This window comes from Parasteatoda tepidariorum, chromosome 5, assembly GCF_043381705.1.
Source record: "Parasteatoda tepidariorum isolate YZ-2023 chromosome 5, CAS_Ptep_4.0, whole genome shotgun sequence".
Classification (NCBI taxonomy): Eukaryota; Metazoa; Arthropoda; class Arachnida; order Araneae; family Theridiidae; genus Parasteatoda; species Parasteatoda tepidariorum.
Genome location: NC_092208.1, coordinates 60,729,682 through 60,756,264, shown reverse-complemented (window position 1 = coordinate 60,756,264; position 26,583 = coordinate 60,729,682). Strand labels below are relative to the sequence as shown.

General features: G+C 28.7%; 2 protein-coding genes across 4 annotated transcripts in view; one reads left to right on the top strand and one right to left on the bottom strand.

Moving 5' to 3' along the window:
* Positions 1-15,136, top strand: part of LOC107446840 (cationic amino acid transporter 4) — a 39,700-nt gene extending 24,564 nt beyond the window's left edge. For both annotated transcript variants that reach the window (XM_043053795.2, XM_016061612.3), the window contains exons 2-4: positions 429-2,023; positions 8,360-8,468; positions 10,976-15,136. In XM_043053795.2, the coding sequence (XP_042909729.1) occupies positions 429-2,023; positions 8,360-8,468; positions 10,976-11,202 (1,931 nt within the window). In that variant the 3' untranslated portion in view covers positions 11,203-15,136. The remainder of the gene's footprint in view (positions 1-428; positions 2,024-8,359; positions 8,469-10,975) is intronic.
* A 42-nt stretch (positions 15,137-15,178) lies between these two features.
* Positions 15,179-26,583, bottom strand: part of LOC107446839 (cell division cycle protein 16) — a 29,732-nt gene continuing 18,327 nt past the window's right edge. The window contains exons 10-17 of one of the 2 annotated variants that reach the window (XM_043053793.2): positions 25,795-25,844; positions 24,489-24,559; positions 22,396-22,521; positions 21,601-21,753; positions 20,403-20,528; positions 20,188-20,323; positions 18,317-18,407; positions 15,179-15,439 (exon numbers count right to left, since the gene is read on the bottom strand). In XM_043053793.2, the coding sequence (XP_042909727.1) occupies positions 15,261-15,439; positions 18,317-18,407; positions 20,188-20,323; positions 20,403-20,528; positions 21,601-21,753; positions 22,396-22,521; positions 24,489-24,559; positions 25,795-25,844 (932 nt within the window). In that variant the 3' untranslated portion in view covers positions 15,179-15,260. The remainder of the gene's footprint in view (positions 15,440-18,316; positions 18,408-20,187; positions 20,324-20,402; positions 20,529-21,600; positions 21,754-22,395; positions 22,522-24,488; positions 24,560-25,794; positions 25,845-26,583) is intronic. The other variant, XM_043053792.2, reaches the window with a different exon arrangement.

Below are 26,583 nucleotides of genomic sequence, written 5' to 3'. Positions count from 1 at the left end.
CAGAATTGAGAAAGCAATTTTAATACTAGTATTCTTCAAACTTCTTTAAAATAGATTTGATGAGTTTTTTTTTATTTATATATGGTGTGAACATTAAGAAATAAAAATCCAATTTACAAAATTTGTGTTAGGTTTGAATCTAAAAAAAGCGCAATTTTGTGACTCCGATACATTACTGGATGAGATAAAGATAGATTCCATTCCTACTTCAATCTTGATTATTCTTGACTTCAGAATTATTCCAGTAAAAATACCACTACTTTTGCAATTAACAGCAGCAAATTCTCTGCTAAGATGTAAGCATTAAAAATGCGAAAAAAATACATAGATATATATTTTTATAATTTCTAATGAGACTAATAAACTAACAGTGCAATAAAAGGTTTCCTATGATTTCAGCTTAACATAATTTTAATTTCCTATTTCAGGCGTAGTGTCAACAGCCAAAAGAACAGCCACAAGGATTAAAAGCTATGCATCCCGTCTCACTAGAAAGAAGTTTGTTGATACAGATCTCATGGAAACAAATTTACGCCGTTGTCTCGACACGGCAGACATCACGCTCCTTGCCATCGGTCATATGGTTGGATCTGGAGTATATGTCCTCACAGCTACAGTTGCCAAAAAAACAGCAGGACCAGCTATAGTTTTAGCATTCTTATTCAGCGGGTTTGCATCATTCTTAGCTGCGCTGTGTTACGCTGAACTCGGTGTGAGGTATCCAAGATCGGGTTCTGCTTACTCATACACATATTTAGCTATTGGAGAACTTTGGGCGTTCTTAGTCGGTTGGAACGTCGCTCTAGAGCATGTTATTGGAGCAGCGGCTATTGCAAGGTCCTGCAGTGCTTATATTGACTCTTTAGCAGGTGGTATGATAAAAAATGGAACGATAACAGTTATTGGAGAAATGCACCACACATTTATGGCAGAATACTTAGACTTCCTTGCGTTGGCAATTTTGATTTTCTTCGTTATATTTCTGTCCTTTGGTGTCCGAATGACATCATATTTAAATAATGTGTTTTCATACGTCAACCTGGTTGTAATATTAACTATTATAGGGGTGGGAGCTTATTTTGCTGATACAAAGAATTGGACAAACCCGGCTACAGGAGGATTCATGCCCTATGGTTTCTCGGGTGTTCTGGCAGCCGCTGCTTCCTGCTTTTATGCCTATGTAGGATTTGATTCGATAGCTTCATCAGGAGAGGAAGCGAAAGATCCACAGAGATCTATCCCCAGGGCTACCATGTTTTCAATGGGCATTGCAACTCTAGCCTACGTTGGAGTATCTACTGTTTTAACTCTCATGGTTAATTATCAAGATATAGCGGATGATTCTGGATTGCCTGAAGCCCTAGCATACCATGGGGCCCATTGGGCTAAAATAGTCGTAATTTTAGGTGCTGTTAGTGGAATGGCCACTGGAATAATTGGAAGTCTTTTCGCATTAACAAGAGTTGTGTACGTTATGGCAGATGACGGGTTACTATTCGCTTTTTGTTCAAACGTCAACATAAAAACAAAAATACCCTTAGGAGCTATGTATATTTTTTCCTCCTTGTCCTGCATTATGGCTTTAATTTTTGACATCAATACTTTAGTAGAAGTTATGTCAATCGGCACATTATTTGCATATCTCGTGGTCAGTGCATCTGTTATAATTCTGAGATACAGACCAGCTTCAGAGCTGAAGTCAGATAGTCAAGAGCTCTCTTCAGTGGGAGAAAGTAATGACGATAAATCACCCATATTAGATCAAGCTGGTCAACTTAGAGAACGTTTTAGAATATTGAGAGCTTATATTGACTTGCGTCCTGGCAAGCTTGTGGTGATGTCCGTGATAGGTTACGTGGTATTTACATTTTTGCTTTGTGGATTTGTAAGAGGATGTTACGATTACATCTTTGATGGAGTATGGTGGTCCATTATACTTCTAGTCATTGTGCTCTGTGGTTTTGTTTTGTGTTTCATCCTTATTTCGATTCATCACCAATCTTCGTTACATCTTAATTATAAGGTAAGGTTTCATTTACCTTTTTTGAAAATGTATTATCATTCTTTTTGTTAAAGGAATCTTTCACAAAAACGACCGATAATTCCTGCCATTTATAAAGTCGAGTATTATTATGAATCCATTTTTAATTCTACTATTTATGTACTAAGAAGCAGGAACAGTATTAACTAATTTATTTCACAAAATATCAGAGCATTTATGCTAATGTAAATGTTAAGATTTAATCATAGAGGTACCAAGCTACTGTAGTAGTCGTTATCCATTATTTTGGAGGGGGCAAAGTTTAAAATAATTTGAATTTATTACCTTCAATATACAATTTTCTTTTGTATTTTGCCAAGACTAGTAGCTACGAAGTCTCGCGCCATTAAATTCTTCATTGGAGTTATTTAAAAATACATTATGTATTTCAAAATTTTCCAAGATCTTCACTCTACATTCAAGAACAAAATTTTTTATCTAGCAAAAAGAAAGAAAAAAAAATTAAAATTTTGAGGTGACTACGTTAGTTTGAAAAAATTCTGCTAAATTAAATACTTTTACCATTAAAAAAAAAGTATTCTTAACACTAGATTGCCCAAGGAAGTCATTATGACTGCTTTTTCATTTGCAAAAAATTTACAAATAATAATGCATAAACTTTTTTTTCCAAGTGAAGTAAATTTTTTTTTTGTTAATATTTACTAATAAATTGCTATATAACTGTAAATAATATAAAAATAATAAAACAAGTTTCCTTATACATTTGTTATTCTTTCACAATGCCACATTTTGACTGCTTTTGGGCAATAAGGTGTATGCTAAGTTTCAGTCTTTCAAGGGTTAACTAAGATTGGCCAATTATGTGTAAAACTGATCTAAAGATTAAATAATCAGAATCATTATTTTCTTTACAAATATCTGCTCTTATAAATCTTGTTTTCGATTATGATTCAGAGCACATGCCGCGAATACTTACCCCTTATTTAGTCACTGCAAAGAACTTACCTTTAATTAAAAAAATTAATACTCCGTTTTTATTAATTCTTTATTGAACCGGCGAGGCACGACTACTTTCTGATCAGCAAGAGCATTCAAATCTCTACTAGAACTCTGTATCTGAGAACGATACAAGTTTCAATTATTTCCGGACCACTGCAAAAATTTCTTCGTCCTTACCAGATCAAATAAATAAATAAATAAGATACAAGAGTGTTCAAATTTCAATTGAAGTTCCGTGCCTGATAACAAAATAAGTTTTAACCATTTCGTGGAAGTTACAAGCAGAACTGTATTTCCAAAAAGAATTTAATGTCAATAGAATTTTCAACCACTTTCCAGCAAACTAGAGTTCTGTAGCTGATGCCAATACAATTGTAAATTCTTTCATAAGTCGTAAAATTTAAGTTAAACTAAACTCAGTGGCGCGACGGCCCATAGAGGGCCAAGGCCTACTGTGCCCATCTCAATTTTCGTGACCTTTGGGCTCTGGGATGCAAGAGCAAATGTTCTGGTTGAATGGTCAGCCCAATGCGGAACCCCCAGTGTTTAGTTCCCAAGCATACTTGGTACCGATTTTATCGACCCACTGAAGGGATGAAAGGCTGAGTCGACCTTGCCCGGCCCAAGGATCGAAGCAAGGACATGTGGCACGACAGCGCTACCACTCAGCCACCGGGCGTTAAAATTTAAGTTACTATTAATAAATTAGTACTTAAATAAAGCAAAATTTATCACCGTTGTAAATTTTGACCACTTTTCGACATAACTAACAGAGATAAAATTAAAAAGGAAAAAAGTTTTAAAAAACTACTTTTTTTCAAGTAAAATAAAAAAAGAAACGAAAAAGGTAGTACATAAGTAGAACTAAAATGAAGGGAAAATTAAAATAAGAAACATAAGGAACATCACTTTTGTAATTAACTTCTATCATCATTTAATATCACCTTCTTCCGTTTTTTCAAAATGATACGTCTTTGTTTATCTTACGTTCGAAAAAAAATGAAATATATTCTCCTTTTTAGTCTAGTTGAGGAAAAAAAAAATTTTTTTAAATTTTATTTTACTATTTTTATTCCCGTTATTCTTGCATAAGATTTAGTTAATAAAATAGTTTGATTCTGTTACACTGAATACACAATAACTGTTTTGAGGCAGTATAGTCGCTTTTGAGGAAAAAAACAGCATAACAAAAGAAAGTTTCCTTTTTTTCCTGGAGCCTAAAATTGAGGTTAGCTACAAATATATAGCGCGCTTTTCAATTGAAAACATAACAATGTAAAAGTTTTTGCGATTTGGATTGAAATGTTAACGGTATAAAGGGAGAATAAATAAAAACAAAATATATTTACCCTTTTGAATAATTAAATTTCTCCTATTATTTTAATAGTTACAGGGTTCCCACTCAATTTCAGAAAAAATTTCCCCGACTTTTCCACGAATACCAGGTAAATTTCAATGAAAATCCAGACCATATTTTCATCAGAAAGCTTTGATTTTCTTATTTGTAATGTGAAATATTAGATTTTCTGTGTAAAAAAAAAATATTATTAAATGAGTAAGGGAACATTTCAGTTTGACTAAAATGCGAAATGTTCATAACAAATAATTGCAATAGATGTTAGAATTATTTAACTCTAATCTCAATAACTGATTACTGTTACTGACAATTTTAAGACTAGTTATTTTCTAGGTATGAGATAGGAACATTCCAGGTTTTCGTAAGAAAATTGCAACTTTCCCTGATTTCTGGAGTGAAAATAAAATTCCCTGACAACTCCAGGTCTTCACTGATCCATGGGAACCCTGAGTTATCTAAGCATACAATTTAAATAATAAGAAAAATACAATAAATTAGAATTCAAATACAGTGAAGACGTGTCATAGGAAGACAGTCTCTTTTTTTAAATAGACAATGTGGTATTGTTTTGAAAGATTTTAAAAGTGTTTATAGGATTATTCAACTAATTTCTAATTCTTTGTAGTGTTTTATTTTTTCTTTACTTTCGTGAAAACATATTACTTTTAAGCGAAAAATCATGAACTCCATTCATCATAAACTCTAACTCATCATCTGATTTATTCAAAGATAATTTATAACATGTGAAACAAAAGTACTTTTAATAAACAACAGTTTTTTTTAAATAATGATAGAAACAATTTTGAATTGAAAGCAATGTGAATTTTTAAATCTTTTTGAACTAAGTCATTTCGAATGACAAATTCTAAAATTTGACGGAAATTGGTTGAGCAATCAATTTTAAAAAAGTATTATTTTTAAATTTTAACTTCTTGGTAACTATTTGAACTATAGTTATTACTTTAGAGCTAGTCATTTAAAATTCCACCAATTAAGATTATTCTAAAATTTTTATTGTTTTCTATACCAAAAAAAATCGTTATTAAAGTAATTTTTTACCTGGGATTACTTTTTGATAAACCAGTTGTATAGGTGTGTGAAAGAAGCTTTTGATTGCCGTTATTCAGCAAATATTGAGAATTACACAAATAAATACAACATTATAGTGCTCAAACTTTCACCAGTTCACTTAATAAAACTACTGGGAGTATATTTTTCAAATTATCGTTACCCCATATTTTGAGCACTCAGACCTAGAGCCCCTGAATTAGACAGGCCGACTCATCATATATTTTTGCTCCAAAGAGCTAACATAAGCACAATACTAACATAACGTTAACTTGCGAACTTTTTTGCTCCAATATTGCTTGATAGGTCAGCTCTGATAGTATAGGAGCCTTACTCAGACCCGTTTCCGCGGGCTCTATCTTGCTGCATAATTTTGACCTCAGTCAAACAACGGGGACAGCGCCTAAGCTGGTACCTCGCTGTCCTAACTTCTACACCACAAGAGGACTTTCAGCAACGACATTTTTATTGTTACTGGTTATTAGGATAGAACTCTCAACCATATTTTAAAAATCCAAAAATCTTAATCAGTAAAAAACAAAATACGTTTATTCAGAATACGTTTTGTGTTTCAAACTATTAAAATTGAATCTAAGTACATGAAAATCCTGATAATTAGATCGAATTGCTCAGAAGTTATTCATCACTATTATTTTAATTACACAGTAAACAAATTTTCTGAATAGATATTTTGACATGAGAAAATGAAAACTGAATTTAAATATTCCATAACCTTACTAACAGTTTTTTTTAACAGCTAAGCAGTGCCGGATTACCCATTAGGCCACGGCTTGGGGCCCCCTTAAAGTGGATTTTTGAAAATAAATTTAAAAAAATTAAGAAAAACGTTGACTTAAAAAAAAATTTATTTCAAATATATATGTTATGATTATTTTTTAGTTCTAATTGAACAAAATAAAGTAAAATTTAATTTATTTTAAATATGCTTTCTTAAATGAAAAGATATATAAATACTTTTATATTTGAATAAATAAAAAATATACGAGAAAAAAAATTTAATCTAAGGACCCCCCAAAAATTTGAATGGTCTAGGGCCCCGCACATGCTTAATCCGGCACTGCAGCTAAGGGGCCACCCTCCCCGAATATGGCTTCGCAATAACTGTTGTTTCTTAACATGAAAGTTTTTTCTACAAAAGTTGAAATTATTCACCCAAAATATGTACTATAAAGTATTCTGTTTATTTACACTTGTGCCCCCCCCTTTCCATATTCATTTCTTTAAATGTTTATTGAGTCAAATTTGTTTAGTAAATAGTATAGAAGATCTTGTATGATTCTATTTCCCTTATTATTCCATTTATATTTATTAGTTACGGTTAATAAGTTTAGGCACCAATTCAAATAAGTTTCATCTTAAAATGTCGCGTAATAAGGAAGTATCACAGAATTACGTTATAATAAAGGAACAACTCCTTTAGTTTTGATTAAGAAAACAATCAAATGGGTAATAATAGCAGAGTAAAAAAAGGAAAATAAATATTACAGGTTTACCTCTAAATTTGGGATACAAAAATATTTTATACAGGGTATCTGCTACATTTTAGATTTTCAAATTCATGACTTAACGAAGTTACTATTTTCTCCGACAAAAACAGAATAATAAATTTAAAAAGCAATAATAATAACATTAATTGAAATGATAGGTATAACCAAAACTGTTACGTCTTCATATTTATTGATTTTAAAATTAAAAAACAGAGTAAAGAAAGAGGTGAAGCAATAAAATAGTTGAAAAAATAATAGCTGAGCAAAAATTTTTTTTCATTTTTTCTGCAGAATCATATTCTAAAGATACTTTTCTTGTTCACCAGAAAGGACAGAAATACTCCTGATTTTTCTGTTCTCATTTCCAGGGGTGATTGTGAGCCCAAGTCAAAATTCCGGAAAATTTCTTGAGTTTAAAAAAAAAGAAGAAAAAAAAAGTTTAAATTGAAAAAAATTTAAACAAGGTTTTTTTCCTTTTTCTCAATATTTTTTAGTTTACTTAAAATATATTTAAAATTTTACACATACCTATTATGACCTGGAGAAGTAATTAAAATTTACAAATCTGTCTTTCTTTCTTGAGTTTATGATTATAATAACTATTTACTGATAAAAAATTTATCTGGCTCTCCCTTACAAACAAAATAAACTGTGTTTTTAAGTTCCACCTTTGAAAATTTGATTTCCGGAAACTTCCGTCATGAATGATTTTTTGAAACGTCTGGACCTTCGATCTCCGGAAACTTCCGGATCACTGATAGCGAAAAATCCGGATTTTTTCCGGAGTTACAATCAGCCCTGCATTTCGGAATAAAAAAAAATTAGCCAATGACTGGCTTGCTTCAACTAAAATTTTATATTGATAAAATTAAAAAAAATTTATGATAACAAAAATTTTGAAATTACAGAAGTTTAAAAGATACTTTTCTAGAAATGTTTTTTCTTTCATTTTTTGAATGAACACCATAATTTTTAAAGAACATGATAAATTTTTTTAAAAATAAAATATGACTCTGAGAGGGGATTTTGTTACAAATTCAGATATTTGGAACACCCTGAAATTGGCGGAGAGGAATTCCATTTTAAAAATTAAATTTTTCGGTGACCTAAATCCACGACTTTTCATGATTTTTTTAAAAAAATAGTTAAAAGTATGACATTTCATGACAAATTTTGTTCAATACCGAAATTCATGTTTTTCCAGGTGGACGGATACCCTGTTCATAGGAAAACAATACCTTAATGACTTCTATTAATTTTATGTTCATGATAACCAAATGAAAATTAAGTGTGAAAATTGGATCCTACCATGTGATTATCTGCCCCATAAAAATGAACCGACAACAATGGAAAACTGCAATACCAGCATTAGATTTTTGCATTAGTTAGGTTTTATTTATTAAACAATGTTAATTACTTTTTCAGGTACCATTGGTCCCATTGATTCCCGCTTTAAGTATACTAGTCAATGCTGTTCTCATAGTCAATCTCAAAGCAGCTACATGGTTGAGATTGTTAGTTTGGGTAGCTGTGGGTAAGTAATAAACTGTTGGAATAATTGATACATTTTAAGTTTAAAGGCAATATTTATTTTTAGCCACAACATGTTTTCTTGTTTACTGAAAAAAATAAAAATTTAAACTGACAGGCCACATTTTTATATATTAATTTTGAAATCACTTCTGTGAACAGCGAGTTACATTTCTTCATTTCGTATTATTCTCAACAATACGAAATATGAGCAACAACAATATGAAAAATCAACATTTGTAGAAATCTCTTAAAAAGCAAAATTCAAAAATGATGTTTCACTTACCTTATATATACTTGATGGTAATAAAAATATGCGTTTTACAAAAAATAAAAAAATGCCGTTTTTTAATATAAGTTAGAATAGCTAAAAAATGTTTATTATTTTCAGAAAACATGATTAAAATAATTTTCTTCCAATTCTAAAATAAAAGTGTATTAAGGACATGTTAGATTAACCGAAGGTAGTCACTTTACAGAAACTAAATTCCCTGAGATTTCCAGAATAGAATTAGAAAAATTTCGCAAATTGTAAAAACTAAAATTGACATATTCTCAATAGTAATTTAAAAATTTACACATTTATTTGTATCTATTAGGTATTAATCATACACAGTAGACTGATCATTAAGACATGGTTCCCAGCAGATCACCGAAGTCAAGCATCACTGGCTGCAGTCAGTTTGCGTAGGGACCGAGAGTTCGCGGTATTGAGTCTCGTTAAACTGTTCTGCCGTAAAGTGCTGGACTTCGCGTGCAGATCGTTGGGCTACCGAAGCGGGGATGCCATCCCCTCTGCAGAGGATCAAAATTGTGATGGCATGTCTTCGGATCATCCTCAAGGATGTTTCCCAGACTGTCGTTAATAGCCCATTGTGCAGCTCTTGTGCGACGTAAATGAACTACAACAACATACCTAAATACTGAAGAAAATATTTATTTAAAATTGTTACTTTTTTATATTTTAATTGTTCATAGTTTCAAATTTAAAAGTTTTCATAATAAATAAAAACATTGTTTTTAATTTCCATTGAAAATTTTCATTATTAATTTTATTTGATTTTAGATAGCTAGGCATGGTTTTGAAGACATAATAAACGGAAAATCTCATATTAAAAAAGGGAAAATTAAGCACTTTTTAAAAAAACCCAATGAAATGAACCCCTTTATGGGCTTTTAAAAAATGAAAATCAAAAATAAGCATTTTTTAAAAATGCTATGCACCCTGGTAAAGCACTCTTGCAACAGCCTGTTGTGGGCCCGTGGGATATAAAGACTGGGGCTCCACAATATTATGACCAAGGACTATAACAATGTAGTCAGAATTGTGCACAAGCCACCTTTAATTCTCACACAAGCTGGGTGGTCTTCAAGCCACCAATGAGGTTTCAAACCCTGTCTTTTATAATGACACTTCAGTTCTTTAACCATTGAGTTATTATGGTTCAAAATAAATAAAATAATTATAAAAAAAGAGGAATTTTAAATTTATAGTTATGAGTCAAATCATTAGTTAATAGTGATACTGACTTAAGTTCAGTTACATATCATTCTCTCCAATCAATGGCGGAATCGAAGGACCAATAACAACTATTTTAAGACAATCGAAGTCAAATATCAAAAGTCCTGGACCAACAGGCTGCCATAAATTTCAAGCCCTTAAAAAAGACATAACAGCTTTTTTCTTTTTTAAAATTCTAAAAACTGAATCTCATTCTACTTATTGTAATAAAATTCCTGATACTCATATATTTCTCACTGTATTGAGTTGGCACTAAAGCAATTTCGGTTCATTAGTGCAGACAAAAAATAACCTTAATCAGTCAAACATCTTCTATTCTGTTCGATGACCTTTTACTATCTTTCTGGTAAACTCCATGATGAACTTGTGGCTCATAGAACTTGTGGACCTTACCAGCAAAAAATTTGACCAAGGTCATCATTATCATTGAATTTTATACTATTTAAAATGTTTTGTAAACTTAAATAAATGATAATCTAATAGTGCAAAGTCGGGGCTATATAGGGGATCTAAAAGGAATCTTGCTCCACTAAGCAGTGAAGTCTTCGCACATCTTTAGCAACATGTACGAAAATATTGGAGCTTGGTTAGAAAGAGATATATCCTTCATACAGCACTAACCTTGCACTATTAGAATATCATTTATTTTAAAAGTTTGCAAAAAATTTTAAATGTAAAAAATGTTAGTAACAACGATGACCTCAAATCGCAATGGGTTGAGATTTTTCGATAAGGACCCAAAGTTCTATGATCATGATGTTACCAGAAAGTTAGCAAAATTTTATCGAACAGAATGGAAAATATTTGACTGATTAAAATTTATTATTTGTATAGAAAAACTTGTTTCAAGTCACACTAAAAACTGAAATTGCTTTCTTAATAGGTCTGATTCAATAGTAAGGTCTGATTCTTAAAGAAACATTTTTTTCCTCATTCAGAACAGTAAATTATGCATTTTTAATTTTAAATTTTTCACTGTGTTATTGTAGGTTTGTCTATGTATCTTACATATGGTGTTGGCCACAGCAAGCTTGATGCTTCTTCACCAACAGCCACTCTATTGAAAGCAGGCTCCCCTCAGCCAACAACATGGGGATCACTAGAGAGGGAGCCTACTGCTCCTGATGCCAGAAGTATAGAAAAATCTAAACAAAAACCTGTTGCCAGTTCTTTGTCCAAAGAATTTTTATTTGAAAATGCTGATATGTCTCCTTAGAGAAGGTGATAATATTTTCAACTTCTACATTTTTGTTAAATGATGGTTTAAAAAAACCCAAACAAAAAACAAATAAGAGCTTTGTACTTAAAGTACAGTAATTTATTTAATTAAATCAATAATAATTAAGTAATACGCATAATTATGAAGCTTAAAAAATGAATTTATGTAGATTGGCAAGGATAATCAGGTTACTATTTTGTAAAAAAAATAAATAATAATAATAATAAAAATACATCGAAAATTGTGTGCAATAAAGTAAACTAATATTTAATTAGAGTTTCTCACAAAGTAGAGCAATAATTCTAAAAGACATTTATATATTTTTCTTATGATAAAACTTACTGCTTAAGGGGTCTTCCTAGAGTGTCTTAAAATAAAATTCGGTTTCATTTATAAGAGAATAAAAGGGTATTTCCAACATTATTAGTCCAAAAAAACATAAAACCTGCAAAATTCTTTAGTTCTTAAGGAATTTGAAAGGTTTTTTTTAAAAAATAACGGATCATTTATTGCAATTTTTATTTAAAAAACATTGAGCAACTTGATTGAATTTTGGACAAAAATTATTTATTTCAACAACCTGATGAAATTTAATGAACTAAATTATTTTAATGGTTAACAAGATATCCTGTCAAGTAGATTAAAAGACTTAGTTTTTTGAACTATCATATCTAAAGTTTTAAATGTTATTTTCAATATCTCATTCGAGTATCTGATGACCATAATTAGCTATTTGATATTTTATAGATACCAATTTTTTTTTTTAAATGTGTTGCATATATCTACTCTTTTATAATATGCAAAGCAATATAAAAATGGAATTTTTAATTGCTTTTTATAGCATTGCATTGTATTCTACATAATATGACATATTTAGTGTTGTATAGACAATAAAATTTTAGATAATTGTTTAAGTAGGTAACAAATTTTAGTAAAAAAAAAATTTAATTATTTATAACTTAACGCTTTTAGAATGTTTAAATTTCTCTTGTTATAATAACCGCAGTTAAATGTTGCTATTACTATTTTACTGTTTAATAAAATTTAACTATTAATGCCACTAGTTAACGAAAAAAAAACTTTTCCTCAGTCACTTTAACATTCAAATTTCGTATTTGAGGCTAGAAAAAAGCTCTATGCTAATGAAGCTAAGCTTCAGTTTTAGAACAATCTGAATGCATAAAGGAACATGCATTTTAAATACAAAAATTTAATTTCATTTAGTTGATAATTAAAATGTTCAAAAATCAATATTTTTTGAAATATTTATTGAATTTAGTATGGTTTATATTACATTGTAAATATACTATTTTAAAATAAAACTAGAATGAATATGAAGAAAAACAAATCTGAAAACTATTTATAAATTATTAAACTAAAAAAATGAATAATAAAATTTATTCAGATTTCATAGAACTGAGATAATACAAAACTTTTAATATAGAATCATTCTGCAATTGAATATAAATTAGATGAGTCGCAAAATATTTTTAACTGTTTTCTTTCAAATTTAAATATATTTTTAAATATAAAACATAAAAGTTATCTAATATACTACAATTGTTTTTAATTTTTTAAAAATTATGTATATATTTATATATACCCTGTAGAAGAAACCCCCAGATTATTTCTTATCTAAGTTTTAATTTTATTTTAAAAAAGCAAAAAAATAGTGGGGGGTTACAATTGGATTGGACATTAGGACTCTTTTTAAAAAAAATCTCCAAACCAGGGCTTGAAAAACCGCCCGTAATCGACAGTCAAAAATTCCCCGCGGACAGCAAATTTCTCGAATCCAGCGTCCGTGCGGATGGCCATTTTCCCGTTACTGTTCATGATACATTTTCAATTTTTGTTATCTTACAAGAGTCCAGCGCCTCACTTCTAAAATGACCCTCTAATCTCGAAATACAGCAACATACTGCGCATGGTGAAATTTATGTTTTCTCTGTTTGGGAGTACTGCAGCGGTTGAAAGGGGCTTTTCAGCAATGAACTTGAAGCGTTAAACGCATTGATGAATATCTACCTAAATGGAAAACCTCTTTCAGGTTTCTGTGCAGAAACCTCTGTAAATCATTGGCTTGATTGTGGAACTGGCAAACGTCATATTTGATTCATTTAAAAAACGCAGTACCACCGGATAAATTGACATGATAATTGACAGATTGACATGATAATAACAAAGGTTAAGATAACTTAACCTTTGTTATTTGAATTATTTCGTAATAGAAATACTAGGTTTTACTATTAGTAACCTAGTATTTCTTTTATTACTGTATAATCTAAACCTAGTAACTACTAATTCATTGTGCAATTTATATAAATGTTTGTAATAAATAAGAGAAAATTATATTTTTATTTATTTAGAAGCGACGGGTTAGTTTCAAAGGAGGACGGGTACATTATTGGAAAACTTCGGGGACGGGTAAAATTTCTGAGTTTTTTCAAGCCCTGCTCCAAACTTGTTTTGAATAATAAAAAAAAAACTGATTTGAGAGAGCACCACAAAGAACAAAAAGTCAGGTTTTTTTCTTCTGTTGCTTGTACAAGCTTAATTCCATAGAGATTTATTTCCTTTTTTAGTATCATTGTATAAAATTCAATTTAAAGCTTAAATGTATAATTTTTAAAGACTTCATATTTGCAAATTTTGCTACTATATCAGATTCAGCTGAATTTTAATAATTTTGTCAGACTGTATTGAAGTTGCAGACAAATTTGGTTTTATGAAGACAGTACAGCAAATTCACCCCGTAAATTCTGCTAAAGGGTATGTATAAAGTTTGTGCTTAAAATTATTATTTTTTTCACATTTGTCCCTGATAAGAATATTACTTAGTGTTAGTGCTTAGATAAAATTTTTGATGATTTGTTAAAAGCACAATGTATGCCCAACATTAAAAGGTATAAGCTGAATCTTATTTGCAATTTAATATATTTCACAAAAAAAATTACATATTCTTCTCTAAGAAGGAGGCTGACATAGCTCAAAAACCCTTTTGTCATCAATTCTAAGAATATTTTTAAATTTATAACATACAAAATCTTATCAGATTTTTCCCATCTAGTTATCGATGTTGTAATTTGGACCAAACCATATTGTGACATTAATTATTTGTGGCTCTTATCTTAAATACACCTATATAACGGCACACTAAAAGTTATTAGCATCGAACTAACTCACAATTGCGATGTTTTGAGTGGTATGAGTTAACTGTGTTTACATAAACACAACCTCTCTAAATATATAGGCATTAATATCAGCTTGATGCAAGTTTTAAAATTCATAAGTTACATTTGCTAAGATGTGAAGTTGTTTGGAAGCACATGGTTTTTTGATAAATTTTTTTATCAGCTATTTAAGTCATCTTTAAGGTTACAATATTCATGTCCAGCCAAACTATGAAGAATTAATAGGTCCCAGTTAAGAAGTTTGCTGGGTGCATACAAAAGAAACTAAAGTCTTGCTTTTTTAAAAAAAAAAACTTCAATGGTAATTCTACACAAATTTTTGGAATAAAAAATTTCTAGAAGTTTAAATGTAATAATTTTAAAAAAAACACATTAAACATAAATGTAATAAACTAACCCATTCAAGACAATAAAGGGAAAGAAAAAAAGCACTTCCCTAGGCTCCGCACACTAAGAGAGGTGCAAAAAGAAAATGCCATATGGAGATCACAGCCCTATATGAGTCAAAAATATCTTGATAGATTATACTGAGAGAATCATGCAAACTTTTGTGGAATGTATTAAATTGTCAGAATAGCTTTGGCTTATACATTTAATAGTCAAGTAATAAGCATTATAGAACAAACCTGAAAAAAAAAGACATATTCCAAATAATTTGGCAGCTATTAATTTTTTAATATAGTTTGATTATGTATTTTGATGTATATTTAGAGATATAATAAATGTTTTGTCTAATATTTTAGTAAATGCTTGATCAATCTAAAAGAACAAATATCATATAAAAAGATAACATTTATTTTGGCGCATTTATATAAATTAATAAATTGTGAACACATAAAATACATTTAGGTAAAAAATGAACTATTCAACACCTTCCATTTCGACATCCATAGAAATATTTGTATGATGAGTATGGTCACTCAATGGAATATCATCAGTGATTATTTCAGTCATTATATCACTAGTCTCTTCACCAGGATTGCATGTATCTGAAGAGACATCTGATGGGAAAGGATATTCAAGAAGCTCATCAGGGGTATCTGCAATGATTATTTTCTTTTAAATGGCATTTTATTATTATAACAAAATTAAAAGTATTTGAGTTTTTCACAGGACTACACAAAGATGCACCAAGCCTGACACTATATATGTTTTTGGTATGATAGAAATATCAATCATTACCTCATTTAGGTGAGTGTTGCCTTTCCTGAAAAACCCACTAAAAAAAAAGCGAGACAGTATTGCATGGTTTGCTTCATTCTGTTTAGGAAACAAACTTTAATTCAAGAATTTCAAAATTCGTTCACAGACGGCGCTGCTGTCTAAAAAAGCTACAAAACAATTTTTTCTGCAGTAGGTCAGACTATTCTTCAAACTTAAACGTTTGCATGAGTTTATTAATTCTGTATTCAAACAGTGCCACATTGTTGTTGCAAGGAATGATTATTCTGAAAACATTGTTTTATAGTTTTTGTCTTAATTAAAAGTGTCATTTGACCAGAACCTGCTGTCTGTCTTTAAGGAACATCAAGCCATAGTTATTAGTACTGCAAAAAAAAAAAAAAAAAAGACTCACATTACTGTCTCACTGAGTGGGGTGATGACTACTAAAGATTTTAAACTTCATCCATTTCAAAAATGTACAAATTAGAAATAACAGTAGACATGTTTCAAGCACTCAAAAATAGGCATCCATTTTCAAGACTCGCAAGCCGTAAATAAAAAGAGACAAAAGTGATTTGAAAGGTGAGAAACTAAACTAGAAACCACAGTGGCCAAGAGGCAAATCTGGGTAAAATGCATTTCCACACGTTATATAGAGAAGAGGTGAAGAACTAACGTGTTTAACAAGGGAATCGGCATTCATATGAATAAAACAAGATCCCAGAGCATCAAGATGAGCTGATGTGACTGGGGTGGAAGTAATTTTGGTATTGTCAAAACTGAATTTACGTACAAGATTCCAACAATGTGCAGCGATTGATGATTTTTCATATTCTTGATAATAGACATATCAATTGTAAATGTCCGTTATCAAGAATACGAGAAATCATCAAGCGCTGCACATTGTTAGAACTTTGTATATAAATTGGATTTTGACAATGTCAAAATTAGTTCCACCCCAGTCATATAAGCTCATCTTGATGCCCTAGAATCTTGATTTTAGTAATATAAATGCTGATTCTTTTGTTAACAGCATTAGTTCTTCCCCACTGCTCCAGAACATGTGGAAATGCATTTTACACTGATTTGTCCTCTCGGCCACTATGATTATTTTAGTTTTGCCTCTCACCTTTTTCTTCCATTTTTCGTTCGCAACTATACGTTTTATATTTCAAGACTAGCAAATCTTGAAAATGGGTGCCTATTTTTGATCGCTCGAAACATGTAGACTTATTTCCAGTTAGTATATTTTTGAATCAAATAAGTTTTAATCAAGTTACATCTAATCGTTTCAATTTTTTGGGATTATTTTTTTAACACCATACACATAGTTCTTACAGAAAATGAAAAATCTCAGTGAAGAAACACCATTTAAAGAAGATTTGAAAGGCTGAAAAACTGGTCTACTTACAATATGCACCAGTGAAAAATTTTTACTACAAATTTAAACTATATTTAGTGCTTTTTCATTGATGTGCAAACTAATGAAAAGCTTTTATAAGTTTTAAATCATATTTCCTGAAAGTGTGACATACAGACCTAATAACTTTTTGAATAAAAATTTTTAAAGCATGCATAATACTAAAGTAGTTTTCATCACATAAAAGATTTTTTTTCCATAAAGGTACAGTTTTCATGCAAAACAGCAGTTTTCATGAAAAACAACAAAACTGATGGTCAAAATTTTTTTGCAGTTTTCTCTTTTCCTGTAACACACTTAAGTTTGTTTACCTAATGCAAGCCTGGACAGATCTAAAATTTTACATTAGTTTCACAATACTGTCTCTCAGGTGGTTTTAGGAGGTATTGCAATAGACAGGCTATGCAATTGACGAAAAATGTCCATCTTTCTAATCCCTTGTAATACCATGACATGATAGACTACTTACAAAACAAAGTGAATTTAATTATAAGTTCAATTCACATTTATAATTTACTTCACTAAGTTGAATTTTCTCTCCAGTGATTTATTTTTGTACAATATTTAAAACATTGAGAAGTAATAAAAGCTAGTCTGTCTGCTGACACATGTATGCATTAAAAAAATAGAAGCAAATAATGCATTTTTTGATGTGTTAACAATGACAAAAGAAGTAAAACTCAGTTACTTAATAAATCAGATTCACTATGAATCATTCAGAATGCAGCTATGAGTTAATTGTGAACAACAAATAATTTTAAATAAATAATAAATTTGAACCTTTTTGTGAATATGGTTTAAACAAGGTAATCGAAAAAGTGTAGAGATAACTATTCACAGAATTTTTTACTGGAAGTTGTAATGGCTATTAATTGATTTGCTCTCTAAGAAGTACAAAATTAAAAGCAAGTCAAAGAACCTATGGAATAACATAATTTTCTGCATAAAAAAACATATAGCTTGTACCCCTAACTGAATTTGGGATCAACAATAAAAAACATCAAAACAGAAACAAGAGAATAAAGATTCAATGTAATTGCTACAACCAATGTATGAAATGACAGCGTTATATAGGAAGCTTAGACAAATAATGAGCGTTTCCTATGTTATCAGTTGATTTTAGAAAATCTATAGAATGCTAGATTTTATACATTGACCATAAAACATTTTTTTTTTTTTTTTAATTGAAGTATTTTTGACCAGGGGCATGTTATTAAAAGAATTGGCCTGCATTTCAACAGTTAAATTAATTAAATAGAATAATATAAAATTTATTTAAAGGAATATTCAATTCTTTAAATAAGTAAAATCTTAATAAAACTGTAATAAATACCTATACAAGGGGAAGTTTCCTTTACAAGCTGTTCTATCACAGAAGACAACATTGTGTTAGAAAAGACATCATCTCGTTGTAATCCTAGGGCCTAAAAATAAACATAAAACATCATTGTTATTGTTTGTTACCCATTTCATTTGAAATAGATCAACACTATTAATAACTTCCAAGGTATCGTGCTATAGTTTCCAGGGTACGCTGATTGCTCTTTTGTCAGAATTATTTTAAACATTTTTAACAAATGTAACAGTTCAAAAATAGTTTTTTACAAATTGCAAAACAAAAAATACTTGGGATGCCCACTTGTAGCAATTATATACCGATGTATAACATCAGTCTGTTAAATGAAAAATTAGTTCACAAATTAAAAAACAAACAAATAACAAAGATGTCAACATGTAGCAAATATTAGGATGGAAAACAATTAAAAATATTCATTTACAAATATTTATCACTATACTAGAGATGCTAACATGTAAGGACAATGTTTCATCCCATAATTAAATTGCTAAGATGTTTTTAAAAGTTTAATTTTTTTATTTTCTTCAAACAATACATTTTTTTCCGAAAATTTTGTCACAGAAAACAATTAGAGTTTACATATAACAGAAAGAATGATTTTAACTTATACCAGGCACAAATAAATAATTTTATCTTGGATGAAAATATAAGCGGGTCAAACTGCAATTTATGAGGTCGTAAGTCAAATAAAAATTATAAAAAAATAAATTTTAAAAAAAATGAACTTCTTTATAATTTTATAGTAAGAATTAAAATATATAAAAATAATGGAAAACTCATAGTATGACATCTCTGAAGTACTGCTAAATAATTAACACATAAATAAATGTTTCTTGTTGATAAGAATGAAATCTCATGAAATAAAATTTTAGGCACAGACATAGGTGCAAAAATTCTTCACTTAGTAGAGATATATGTAGTAATGTATATTATTAAATTTAATATTCTTTTCACTTAAATATAGAATGAATAAAAAACTTTTTCCCCCTCATTTGTAAACAAAGATTAATACAAATTTCCACCATGTTATTTATTAATTTTGTTTCAAAATATCCACTTAAAATAATTTCTTGCTTTGCATTATTATTAATTAGGTGTTAACACATAATACTGGTAGGGAAATACAGATAAAGTTTTTTAACAGACTATTTACTTGCTAAAACCAACAGTATTTCTTGAAGCATAGCTAAATACCATGATAGTTATTGGTAAGTATATATAGTTAAGGCAAGTCTAGTTTTCATGGTCACTTTGATTACTAGTACTACAATTTAGATAGTGGTTGAATCAACTGGTACACTGCAAAGGTTAGGATAAAACTTATTATTACAAAAAACTTCATTCCACAAAAACTAAAATAGGAATAATATGTTAGCAACTTTTGTGATTTCTTTATACTAAGACATTCTGATAACAATGAAGAAATGATACAAAAGTTAACAGGTTTGCCACAAAAAAACTTTTTCTGCAACAGGTGGCATAAATTTTATTAATTTTTTAATTATATCTTATTCTTAATTCTTATACCTGAAATTAATGCTTATACCTATACAAAGCACCTTATACTTGGCATTGGAGGGGAAATAGACAGTTTCAAAAGTATTACGAGAACATTTTTTTTGAATAAATAACGGACTTTTAGGTTCTTAAAACTCAATACATTCCTTTGATTTTTTGGATATTTAAGTTAAAATCTCAGATATTTCTCTAATTTTTTTTCCAGATTGTTAAAATTTTCTGTTAGTGGCCACCCTGTTAAGGAAAATATAGACAAAATAAAATGTATAACTGACTAAGAACTAAGAAACAAAAAAAAGTTAATTAAAAGTTTAAGCATTAAATCTTACTTTATGGAAATATTCAACTGCTTCTGCCCAGTGTGAAGTTAAACTATGTACAAATCCAATTGCAGCATAAGTGGATGGATTTTGAGGTATAAGTATTAAAGCTTGCTCATGATAACTAAGTGCCTCTTCATACATTCTATAAAATTAAGATTTATGAAAGTACAAAAAAAAAGCAATTTTAAAATAATTAGAATTTAAATTATGACAATAATTACTTAAGTTTTCTGCAAACATGTCCTAAATTGTTTAATAGTCCTTCCCATTTTTCTGGAAGAATTGACTGGCCACTTTTTTCAAGCCTCAATAGAGAATTTTGAAAATAATGTAATGAATTTGAATAGCTAAAATAAAAATTTGGAGATTAGTTTTATAAATCACGATATAAAAATAGTATTTCGTTTACAGTATTTAAATATAAAATCTTCATGACATTGAAATATGTCTAACAAATAATAAATTGTAGTTTACTGGTGAACGGTCTGTATATAGTACCATCAATTTTCAGTTGAAATTTGCAAAAATGTACATAGTTTTAAACATAAAAAGTTTAATTTATTTTTAAAAAATTTGGGAAACATACCGAAAACATTATGCTTTAAAAAATCATCCTGCAAAGGGTTTTCCATCTTGAAATTATATTTTACGTGCCTAAAACTATTTTAATGACAAAATTCTAAACAAATTTAAGAACTAAGAAATTTTAACTGTATTTTTGAATTATAATAAAAATAAAACTATTATTTTGGAACAAAAATAAACTTGAGAGCATGAATTTCAAAAATAAAGGAAATATTCCAGTATATAAATGTTTTAGAAATTATTATATTTATATGTTGTCGAATCATTATAGTTATTTCTATTATTATATTTACATGCTGTCAAATTTGGTAGCGTTATCTTAATTTAATCTAAATCAATGGCATTTTACAATTAATTTCAATAGTATGAAATGTTTCAATTAAGCTGAATAATTTAATGAGAAGGCAAATTTTAATGTAAAAGAATTTAAGGCAAACAACATTCTGTCGTTTCTAAGTTTTAAACTCATTTTTCCAAATTCACTAAACTGTCAAATAGCATTTTCCCACTAAACTCTTCATTTAGTCGTATAACCTTTTTTCAGGTAGATTTTGTAATTAAATCACATGTATCACTCAACAAAATGCAAATAATAGTAAATTACAATAATGACATTGAAAACTAAAATACATAAATAGTTTATAACAATTTTTGAACAGATTATTTTAACTTATCAACTTACTAAGCATTTGCTTATTATCTATATTTTCATTATGACCATTGTCTACAAATCACTTGCTTTTTATTTGCTTGCTTCTTTAGTTAAATTTCTATATCCATGTTTTTTTATTATTTTTTATAATGTAACGATATTTTGATTATAAGAATACTTACTTTCCATTTTGATATTCAACAACTCCTAGTTCATGTAAAACAAATGGATCCCCAGGTGCTATATTCTGAGCTTGGGAGAAAAATCTTTCAGCTAATCTTATGTTGTTTGATAAACCATATTCTAGCCCTATGTATAACAATGGAAGATGACACCTAGAAAAAAATAGACTATTTTTTAAAAACTAATCGACAGTTTCAGTTTTTCCTTTGTTTTTAAAGAGTTAACTTTAACAATAAGTTAAACAGTAACGTTAACTTTAGAGTGAATATTTAAGACAGCTGTAAGTGAATCAATATGAACATGTTTCATTGAAAATTATCTTCGATTGACATCAATAAGAATTTTTTCACAACAAACGCATTAAAACAAGTCTAAAATAGAATGTTTAATATTTTCTTCCACTTTTACATAGGAGATATAAAAAGTTTTTTTTTCTTTGCAAGTTGGTATAAGAATTAAATAACTATAATTTATACTATATAAATTATAGTGATGGAACAGGTATTTTGAAACTCAATTAAAAATACAAACTAAATGTCTAAATAATTTCTTTACGAAGATGTAAAAATTAAGAGAATTATTAAAAAATAAAGCTTGCATAAACATATTTCCATTTTCTTCCATATATTTCCATTTCAGAAACAACTTAACAGACAAACCAACATTTTTACAAGTTTGTCACAATGAAAATCTGGAATTTCACTAGGAACTAATATTTTATCATCATTAAAATTATAGTTTTATTTTAAATGATTGCAAATTCTTAAAAGAAAACAATAAAAGATTTACCATACCCTTTCATTAACTGAGATGCTCGACAATAGGCAGCCATTGCTTGATCATGTTCATTCTCAACAGCAAACGAATGTCCATACATAAGCCATGCAGGACCATAAAATCTATCTAATGTTGTAGCTTTGCTGTAAAAACAAATAAAAAAATTAATTTTAAAGATAGAATGAAACTTGATAATACTAATAGATGAATTCTACAATTACTTTCAATACTAATACTAAATTTTAGTTTTAAAAACATTTACAATACAACAATAAGTTCATTTTATGAGTTGAAAGAATACAAGCAGATTTTAAATTAATATATTTCACCTTGCAACTAACAGTGTTCCATTAAGTCAAAGTGTATCTGCTAGTAATAAATAGTAATGCTTTCAATGCTTAATACAGTGTATAGAATCTACTTAAAAAGTTTTAAACATTTAATTCATAGTATAAAAAAAGAGATACTTTAGACTATATTTCTCATTACATAGATATCATGGGTCTTACAAATTTATAATAGTGGTATAAATTAGATTTAGGTTCGGTTAATTTAGATTTCTTATCATTTAGTGCTTTGAACACAAAGAGATACCTGTAAATATACATCTGTAATATACCCAGTTGCCTTGATCCGAAGTTAGAGAAATGTAATGTGATAAGAATAATGTAAGGTAATTTCCCTGAAAAGATCTTGCTTAGTGTTTAAAAATGTAAAGAGAGTACAAAATTCCTTGTTTAGTTGTTAAATTTGGTTTGAACATTGAAAAGACACATTTTTAGCTGTGTTCATTTTCTTAAACACATATTTTAAGCTTTATCCAGCATAAAAAGCTCAATGATGATATAAGAATAAAATATTTGTTTGCAACGTTTAATACAGTATCATGTTTGATTGTAAAAAGCAAGCAGAAAAATAAAAGTTATGTGACCATTAGTCAATACATGAAACTATGAAAAGAAGTAGCAGAAATATCAGCAGCTAAGTTGGCCTTTGGAGTAAGAATTAAAAGCTCTTGAAAGAAGTAAAACAAGACAATGCATTGGAAGGAAATAAAAATAACTAGAGATTTTTCATGCTGTAAGTTGTGCAGCTGTTTCTTTTTTAAGTATAAACAGACTTAATCAACCTTTTTTTTGTACTGAAACAAATAGCACTTAGCATGTTTATTTAGGACAAAAAACCTTACTGATTGAGGGAAATAAAGAACTTTGGTAAAACTTTCAACAAAAATTTTAAAAAAATTAAACAAAATTGTTTTTGCTTAAAAAAAAAAACTTTGGAAAGTTTGTTTAAAATATAAGTTTAAATAATTTTTAAAGCAAAAAATGCATTATTAAATCATTTAGAAAAGCGTCATAACTAGCTTGACTACCCAAATAAAGAAATATCATACTTTGTTGTCAATAGAAAAAAATAAAGCAATATTTAGCACAGAAAAAAAATCATTTTTTTAGTAATTTGCAATTTTAGATAATTAATTCCATTCTAAAAATTATATAATGATAAAATTTGCAATTAATAAATAAGAAAAAACTAACAAAGCAAAATATGACTTGCAAATGTGTAACAATGTCTGAGTTTTTGAATGGCTAGACTTTCAAAAATTCTTTCAGATAAAAATAAGTATGCTCTCTGTTTTTATTTATAATAAAAAGGAATGACTTTTACTTTGAACATCAAAGCTATTAAATAGTAATGATTTCTTCCGTATTTCTTTTAATTACAATCAAACTAAACATTAGAAAAGAAACTTAACAAGAACTTTTTTGTTTTGTTCAAATTCCAGAATTCATTCGCAATATTGCAAATGAATTCTTACAATGAATAAATACGATTAAATTATTTTATAAGACATTTCCTAGAAATAATTAATTAAAGTCAGATTAATTAAGGAATTACGAAATTCTATAAGGCAATGAATGGTTTATGTCAAAAGCCACAATGCATGCTAAAGCAAGAAAAATATCAAAGAAATGTACATAATGAGTCGAAGAATGAATGAATGTGATTTCATAAGGTTATGGCAATAAGTTGTATAAACTATAAAAATTGGATTATTATTTGATTTAAAAAACACATTTAATCATCCTGCAATTTTTCAACATACCTTAAATACCGCCGAGCAGCGTCTGTTTTAGATATTTGAAAATAATAGCATCCAACTGCATACCAAGCAACCTTAAAAATTATAAATGATATAGTAATAAAAAATTAAATCAACTACAAATAATAAATGTAAGTAGTAGATTATTAAAAATAACCATTGGTTAGAATTTTTAAGAGTAACTATTCGGTTGCACTATATACAAGAATAAAGAAAAAATTTCTTTCTTTTACTTATGAACATGTTCACTGCAGATCACACATCAGGATGCTATTTTAACGCTGCTTTTCAAAGTTTTGCCGCCAAGGAAGATATAAAAAATATATATATAGTTTATGTGCCTTACACTTCTAGCAATGTGATGATTTTACACTATACATATAATCTTGCTGTGAAGAATTATCTGGGTATTAGAACAGACAAATAACTTAAATTCTTCAAAAGTTACTAAACTTTTTTAAAAATTGCCAATATGAGGATATTTTTTTGCATAGATGAAAATTATCAAAATCACTGCCTTATTCTCAGTTTTTGCAAATTTTTTATAAGCCCAAGTAATGCAACATTGGAGTATGTTTTTAAATAGTAAAAAAATTAGACCACAGACACTTCATTTTCACAAAATTGCGGCTTTTCTCCATATTGACATTTTACACCATTTTCAAAATAAGTTTAGACAGTGCTGGCTTTAGATAGGCTAAACTTGACCTCACAGTCACGAGTAACAATAATAAACTCACAGAAGTTATAAAAATAGCATATTATTCGCAAAAATGCATCATTTCATATTATAATAATATAACGGAACTTGCAAAAAACAGCTTTAATGTGCTGGGTGAGATCAATGGCGAACTTTTGCGATGGTTTTTACATTTGATAATATTTAGTGAATAATATAACCAGAAAATTACATTTAATGAATAAAATAAAGAAGGATTGACAAATAAGAGAACTGGAGTAAGGTTGACCATAGATGGTTAAAAATGTTTCATTAACTTCCCTCAATTTTGAGAATCCCAAATACTTTCAAATACACTTTTACGGATTCAAAGATTGCAAATTTTTATTATATTTATTTACACTTACAAAAATGTATTTAAAATGTAGGAGCATTTCTCTTAAACCACATTGTACTTCATAAATAAATGAAATATAAAAATAAGTGTGTTTTAAATTGTGAATTTAAAGATCAGTGATACACTGATTTAAGTTTAATTATCAAGGGTTAATATGCATATATAGATAAATAAAAAGTATTATAATGGACAGTAATATTTAAGATGAGCAATAAAAATATATGAATACTTACAGCGCTTTCAGGGTAAAGATCTACCAGTTTATGTGCCAGATAAAAGAGAGCTGAAAGCACACATATTTTTACTTATGTAAGTTTGAATACTGGTGTAAAAAAATTTTACAATAGCAAATTTACCCATAAAGTTAATAAATTGATCTATATCCTTTATTTTGGCAAAAAGGAAAATCTTAAGCTCTTTGATAAAAAAAATTTCAATTAAGCAAGTTAGTCATTAATGTTTATCATTTCTATTAACAATTCTTTTTAAGTACTACACTGTACAGAGATTTAAATGAAAAAATTAATTAATTAATAAAATTTCAATATTCAACAAAGAAAAGAAAAAAAACTATTGCTGATTTTTTAAATATTGTCCCTAAAAGTCTAAAAATAACTGTGTTCAAAGCTTTTTTTTTTAAAGCATTTCTATACAGTGCCGCCGTAATTACTAAATTGATAAAACAGGGTTCCCACTCTATGATGAGATTGAAATTCAAGGACTTTCCAGGACTTTTCAAGGACCTCAACAAAATTTTCAAGGACCTTAATCTAAGACCAATTTTAAAAATTATTCTCTTCTATTTTACTAGAAGCAACAATGCTTGTTGTGGCAATAATTAATTTCAAATATAATACCTAAATGCTTTGCCTATATAGAGAGAAGAGAGTATATGTATTATGGACTAAAATTTATATTTTTTTAAAAACAACCCTACTGGTTTTACATATTAATTCACAAAATCATTTTCAGCACAATCTATAACTAATGGTAATGAGGTGTTAATGGTGAAATCCTTTAAT